The 7,928-nt window shown below is 31.0% G+C and overlaps 1 protein-coding gene across 1 annotated transcript; it reads left to right on the forward strand.

Annotated features, from left to right (window-relative positions):
- Positions 1-6,925: 6,925 nt before the first annotated feature.
- On the forward strand, positions 6,926-7,456 carry LOC127082560 (uncharacterized). The gene is made up of 2 exons (XM_051022795.1): positions 6,926-7,130; positions 7,212-7,456. The coding sequence occupies exons 1-2, from the start codon at positions 6,926-6,928 to the stop codon at positions 7,454-7,456; spliced, it is 450 nt and encodes a 149-aa protein (XP_050878752.1).
- The last annotated feature ends 472 nt before the right edge of the window (positions 7,457-7,928 follow it).

Below are 7,928 nucleotides of genomic sequence, written 5' to 3' on the forward strand. Positions count from 1 at the left end.
GTAGCCATGGAAACAAGTTTCTTCTCATCGAAAAAGTAGCATATTTGAAGTTTGAAGCTCTAATACACTGCCCTATCAAATTCATAGGAATTAATGTATAATTTTTAAATTTAAAAGTATAATATGATGGGTCATCATGAGAGAGAAATAATTTATATTTGGTCAAATACTTATTTAAAGGTAAAAGACTTACCTAAATAAATGAGAGACAACCACATATTCATCAAAAACTTTAAGGTGATAGGTGTGTGGGTCTTATTACTTATAAATTGCTCAATCTCCATTTTTCTTAGCAATGTTTGTTTCTAATCACAACTCACACTTGTTTCCCAACAATCTCCCCCTCAAATATGAGTTTATCCATTATGCTCCCCCTCAAGCGGAAGTTCTTTCAACTACATACTTGTACCGTCATTGACAAACACTCTTACACGTCATGGACACTTCAACGAACACGCCACCTGACCACCATGTCAGAAAGACTTTTGGCACAAGGAGTCAATCCCTTACTCACTCGAACCATCGACTCAAATACCACGGACGGGTCATCATGATGGAGAAACATTTACATTGGGTTAAACACTTATCTAAAGATCAAAGACTCACCTAAACAAGTGAGAAAGACACCATGTATTCATGAACACTTTAACGGAACACGCCACCTGACCACTATGTCAAGAAGATTTTCGACACAAGGAGTTGGTCCCTTACTCACTCGAACCATCGGCTCTGATACCACTAATAGGTCATCATGAGGGGGAATCATTCACATTGGATCAAATAAAACTCAGACTCACCTAAACAAGAAAGGACAGAATCTTTCTGCCTGGGTGCTTGATGATCTTTGTATGGTGAGATAAGTCATATACCTGGACTTGAGTGATATATATATATATATATATATATATATATATATATATATATATATATATATATATATATATATATATATATATATATATATATATATATATATATATATATATATATATATATATATATATTCATTTAAGGAACATGTGTATGTCTCTTTCATCATTTATTATTCATTTGAAAGAGACACATATGCTTATTAAATGAACTTTTTAATCTCAACCATTTATTTTTAATCTAAAGACTAATAATTATTCTTATCATTTTCATATAAAAATAACATTCTCATTAGATATGCTATATATATATATATATATATATATATATATATATATATATATATATATATATATATATATATATATATATATATATATATATATATATATATATATATATATATATATATATATATATATATATATATATATATATATATAGATTTGTTATGTCAATTGGAACTGTTCATAACCTTCTGATTTATATCGATATAGAAATCAAGAACATAACTCTAAACAAATTATTATGAGTCACATATGCGATCGACTCATATACATTATATCCATATCCGAATATAATTATGAGAATGAAAGCGGAAGTGTACCTGAGTTTGTCATTGGAAATAGTTGAATGTTATCGGATATGTGTTCTTCCAACTGTAGAGTTCCTTATGGCTCCTTGAATCTCCTCAAATGGGGACGAAGAGATAATTTTTCTGATGAGCCATTGTCACAATGTCTACAAATGGGGATCATAATCCTTATAAAAACCTTATGGTTATTTCTTAGTAATTCAATATTCTAATTTGTCCTTCGTCAAATTTGATATTGACTTATGGTATTTACACAGTAATCTTATCTTTCATGATATTTATGCTTTTAGCCACAAATTTATTATTAATTAGACCACTATAACTTTGGCTAATTACATAATGACCATAACATATATAATATTACAATTGTGACCCAAAAATTCTAACAATCTCTAACTGGTCACATGTAATTATACACATGTGTTAGATTGTATGAGCTCAAAATTTGCCATGATATTCCTTAAGCATATTCAAATTATCTCGTCAATTAGTCATGCCAATATACATAATGAAGATGATTTTTGTTATATCAATCACAATTAAACCCTTCAATAATCACCAATAGTGACACAACTAAATGACATAGATCCATCATGAGATGTGGATCATGAAAATCACATGAAATTGGTCTTTATATGACGATTTTCAACTAGTCTTACTTTACTTTACTGAGATCATTCAATAACTTCATTGTACAAATGTAAACTGCTGAATATCAAACTTTTTTAATTGGAAAATATCCCATTAAACACACAACATAAAATTCACAATTGAGTAACTCCTACTGAACCAAAGACTCCTCTAACCGTAAAACACCCATGCGAGCAATGTGATCATGAAAGACCTTGGATGGAAGACCTTTTGTTAGAGGATCTGCTATAATGGAGTTTGTCCTCGAGTATTCTGTGGAAATATGTCCACTTCGTACATTTTTCTTAATAACTAGGAACTTGATGTCAATATATTTTGACTTGGTCAAGCTCCTATTATTGTTGGAATACAGGAAGACTAATTTACTGTCACAGTATAACTTAAGTGGTCTTTCAATTCCTTCCATAATTTGTAGCCCAGTGACAAGATTCCTCGGCCAAATCCAATGGTTTAATGCCTCATAATATGCTATAAACTTTGTTGCCATGATGGATGAAGTTTTAAGAGTTTGCTTGACACTGCATCAAGAAACTGCACCACCAGCTAACATGTAGATATAGCCTAAAATGGATCTTTTATTGTCTTGGCATCCAGCAAAATCTGAGTCAGAGTATCTAGTGATCTCTAACTAGTCTGGCCTCTTATATGTGAGCCTATAGTCTTTTGTTCTCTTTAAATACCTTATAACCTCTTTGGATGCTTTCCAATAATTCATTCCCGGATTTCTCAAATATCTGCCTAACATCCCAACTATGAACGTAATATCCAAACGCGTACATACTTGGGCAATACATCAAACTCCCTACTGCCAACGCATAAAGGACCCTTTGCATTTCTTGAATTTATAAGTTTCCTTTTGCATACATTATACTAAATTTGTATCCCTTAGCGATTGGAGTATCCCCTAGTTTATATTTCTGCATGCCAAACCTTTTAAGCACATTTTCTATATAGCTCATTTATGATAATCCTAGAATACCATGAGATCGGCCTCGATGTATCTGAATTCCTAATACAAATGAGGCATCACCAAGATATTTCATTTAAAAACAAAATTATATAAATTTCTTAGTTTCATGCATCATGCCTATATCATTTGTGGCAAGCAATATCTCATCTACATAAAAGATCAGGAAAGTGTACTTGCTCCCACTGAATTTACGATACACACAATCTTCAACAACATTCACCTCAAAACCAAATGAGATCATTACTTCATGAAACTTGTGGTACCACTGAAGAGATGTCTGCTTTAGTCCATAAATGGATTTTGTAAATTTGCAAACCATATTCTTCGAGTCTCCTAACATAAAGTTTTCTGGTAGCACCATATAGATCGTTTCATCAATATTGCCATTGAGGAATGTCGTCTTGACATCCATTTGGTGGAGTTCCAAATCATAATGTACAACAAGAGACATGATTGTCCTAAAATATTCTTTCGATGAAACCAGATAAAAAGTCTCTTTAGAGTCAATCCCTTCCTTTTGGGTATAGCCTTTAGCCACAAGACGAGCCTTATACTTCTCCACATTACCATTAGAATCCCGCTTGGTCTTAAAAATCCATTTGCAACTAATGAGTTTCACACCTTCTCGTAATGGGACAAGTTCCCAAACTTTATTATCTTACATGGACTTATACTCCTCTTTCATTGCTTCAATCCAGTTTTCTGAGTTGGAAACCTGCATAACTTGGCGGAAGTTGATTGGATCATCTTCCATCATACTATTATTTTCCTCATGTTCTTGGAGAAAGACTATGTAATCATCCAAAATAACATTTCTCTTTTCTCTAGTGGATCTCCACAAAGGTATTGATTCTTGTAACACTTGTTCTTGAGGATTTTGAGTTTGTTCTTCATGAATTACCAAATCATCTTGAGTAGGAGGAGAGTTAACAATGTTTTGTAGAGGTTCTATACTTGCTTGATCAAAAGAAACTGTATGAATCGGTTATGGAATTATTACCGATTCTTCCTCTAAAACAAAGTATCTAACCTTATTCTTCCCCTCAAACTTAATGTCCTCAAAGAATGTGTTTGTTCCTGTCTCAAAAAATTAATTTAATTTAGGATTGTAAAATGTGTAGTCCCTAGATCTTTCAGAATAACCAATAAAGTAGTTGTTCATTATTCAAGAGTCCAATTTCTTTTTATTTGGCCTATAAGGCCTTGCCTCAGTTGGACATCCCCGCACGTGAAAATGTTTTAGACTAGGCTTTTGCCCAGTCTAAAGTTCATAAGGTGTTTTGGCATATTCCTTTGTTGGTACATTATTTAAAATGTAAGTTGCAGTCTTTAGTGTCTCTCCCCGGAGTGACTCCGGCAAGGTAGAATGATAAATCATACTCATTTCCATATCCTTATCAGCCCGATTTCATCTTTCAACAACATCATTCACCCGAACCATCATAAATGTCGTAATATTCACCTCCACTGTCACATTTGACTTTCTTAATTCTTTTGTTGAGTTGATTCTTAACTTCAGCCTTAAATGATTTGAACACATCCAATGATTGAGACCTTTCATGTATAAGAAATATGTACACATATCTAGAGTAATCGTCTATTAATGATATAAAATATTGTTGACCATTCTAAGAAGGTGTAAAAAATAGTACACAAATGTTCGTATGTATTAATTCTAAGACATCCATAGCTCTATATACACCAAATTTATTTGTTTTGATATGTTTTCCTTTAACACATTCAACACAAACATCAAAGTTTGTTAGGTTAATGGAATCTAAAATTCCACCAGACACTAGTCGCCCAACTCTATTTTTAGAGATGTGACTTAGGCGTTTGTGCCATAATGCCCCTAAATTATTATCAATTTTACGCTTAGTACCACGTGATTCCACATTTAAGGATTCTCCATAGGTAGTTATTGTGTCAAGAAAATATAGATTATCATGACTCAGATGTGAACCAATTCCAACAATATTTGAATTAAAAGACAACTTAAACATTTTATTCCCAAATTAACACAAATAAACTGATTTGTCAAAATACAAAACTGAAATTAAACTCCACCTAAATGATAATAGAACAAAAGTGTCTTTTAAATCTAAATAAAATTCAGTACACAATAATAATCTAAAATAACATATAGATTCCACCTCCACCGACTTGCCATCTCCAACATAGATGTATATTTCAACATTATTTGACTTACATTAGTTCAGGCAATCCTGCATTGAAATATTAGTGTTAGTAGTTGCACCTGAGTCTAACCACCAAGTATTTCTAGGTACTAAAGCTAAATTGACCTCATAAGAGACCAAAGCATGACTAAGGCGATTGGAACGATCCCATTTCTCATGATCTTTCCTCTGTTTAAAGGTAGTAGATTTCGAAGGAGAAGGAAATTGCTCCTTCCATAATGCAAGGTCAAAATCCATGCAGCCAAGAACAATTTCCATATTCTCATTTCAATCCTTAAAAGTTATCCCATTAAGGACCTAAACCTTATTCATATTAGAAAATATTGAAGCAAATGTAGCTAAAAATTAGAACATTATAAACACTATAAATATACTCACATAAAAAAAATTAAAACTTAATCACCAACATGTTCAAATTATGGCACAACTCATCTCAAGATACTTAGTGCGCCATCAATATTAAGTCTTTAGACAATAAAATTGACTTCTAGTGGTAGTCTCGTTGTAATGATTAAACATTGATAATAAAAAATATCAAATAATAAACATCTATTTAGATTGATTTACTATTCATATGTAAAACCTTATAATTATCATATGTTTACCATCATAGGCACAGTGCCAGCCCTATTCATGTGCAGGCAGTGTTGTAGCACTGGGACTCATAATTATAGGGGGGCCATATTTTATTATTATTATTGAATATATAAAAAAAAATATATATATTGGAAAATAAAACGTTTGGTTTCAGAAAAACGTTTGACTTCTCCCTCTTTCTCTTCTCAGAACCGTGAAATAAAGAAAAGGAAAACAAAATTTTCTCTCTAAAAACCTTCTCTTCATCATTGTAACAAAATTTTCACCGTACCACTGTAACAAAACGTTGTACCACCGCCGCACATCAATCCTCTCCTCTATCAGGTTTGTTTCTTGAATCACTTTTTTTCCATCCATTTAAAAATTATTTACTTTTTACTGTGATTTGATTTTGAAGGTAGAAAAAAGAGTAATTTTAATTGGAATAAATTGAATATTTAAATTGACTTTGAAGGTATTAAAAGAGAGGAATTATAAAAATCTGCATATGAAAAAAGTTGCTGCAGATTTTTTTTGATTTGGTACCGTGGTATAGTAACAGCAGTAGTGCTAATAGGATTTGTTGGATATTAATATTATTCTATTATTACTATTAATAAATTGGAGGAGGAGCTTGTTAGAAAAACAAAAATGAATGGTATGCACTACAATATTATTATTAATTGAATTTGATTTGGCATTTTATGAATAAGTATGATTTGATTAGTAGTACCATTTTATGAGTAAGTATGATTTGAATAGTTATTTTTTACAAAAAGAAAAAGAAAGTGATACATTATCAATATTTTGTTTTATGGATGAACTTATATTATATTAAATATTATTATATTAATTTACTTTTTTTTAACAATTTTTAATTACTAATTTTTAATGTTTTTTTATGATTAATGTATAATTTCCTTTATTTAAATGTAATTGATTTTCTATTTTTCTTGTTACTAATGTAATAATTTAATGTGTAGGGATACAATTTCACAATAGAATTATTAGTAGATCATCAGCAGACATAAAAGAAATAGTGAGACATTCCAGGTTTTTTTTACTATGCCTCCTAAGAATAGGAAGTATGAATATGGAAATGATAAGCGTAAGAAAAAGAAAAAAATTGAAGAGTTAATTCAATCTCAAGTAGGAGCTCTTGATAAATTTTTAATCAAAGAACCACAAGTTTCAAATAAAAGTCATTATGTTGATAATATTGATGTTGAATTTCTTGATAATTTGGCCATTGAAAATGATAATCTTGATAGTGTGCCTTTTGAAAATGATAATCTTGATATTGTGCCCATTGAAAATGATAATCTTGATAGTGTGCCCATTGTTGATGAAGTTAATAATGATGATGTTGATAATCTTGAAGAAATTAATAATGATGATGATAATGTTGATTATGATATATTTGATCCAAGAAATTGGGATCGTCTTCAACCTAAAATGGTTGATTTATTAGTTGCGAAAGATCCTAAAAGAGATAATTCTATTGTGAAGGGTCCTAGAGATAGTTTGAATAGACGCTTTACGGCTAATTTGTATACTAGAGCTTTAGCAAATGGAGAGATGTATGATAGAGATTGACTTATTTATTCGAAAGAGCTTGATAGATTATTTTATTTTTGCTGTAATGTTTTTAAAAATGGGATTTGCAAGGGACAATTAGCAAATGAGGGTTATAGTAATTGGGTACATGTTAGTGCAAGAATTAAAGAGCACGAGTTAGGTATGGAACATGCTAAAAATATGACTATTTGGTATGAGTATCGTCAAAGGCTGCAAAAATTTCAAACTATTGATAAAGCGACTCAAAGATTAATTGAGAAAGAAAAGGATCACTGGAAAAATGTTTTAAAAAGAGTTATTTCAATAGTGAAGTTTCTTGCTAAACATAATTTGGCCTTTCGTGGTTCTAAGGAGAAATTGTACGAAGATAGCAATGGAAATTTTTGGGTTTGATTGAAATGTTAACTGAATTTGACCCAATCATCCAAGAACATGTTAGACGTGTTGCAACTCAAAAAGTTCACATTCATTATCTTGGGCATAAAATACA

This window comes from Lathyrus oleraceus, chromosome 5 (genome assembly GCF_024323335.1).
Source record: "Lathyrus oleraceus cultivar Zhongwan6 chromosome 5, CAAS_Psat_ZW6_1.0, whole genome shotgun sequence".
In the NCBI taxonomy this organism is placed as follows: domain Eukaryota; kingdom Viridiplantae; phylum Streptophyta; class Magnoliopsida; order Fabales; family Fabaceae; genus Lathyrus; species Lathyrus oleraceus.

Bases quoted from the DNA above. Each gene is read 5' to 3' on its own strand.
- LOC127082560 (XM_051022795.1), top strand. From the start codon at position 6,926: ATGCCTCCTAAGAATAGGAAGTATGAATATGGAAATGATAAGCGTAAG. The intron at 7,131-7,211 runs GTGTGCCTTTTG...TTGTTGATGAAG, and splicing joins TGAAAATGATAATCTTGATA to TTAATAATGATGATGTTGAT.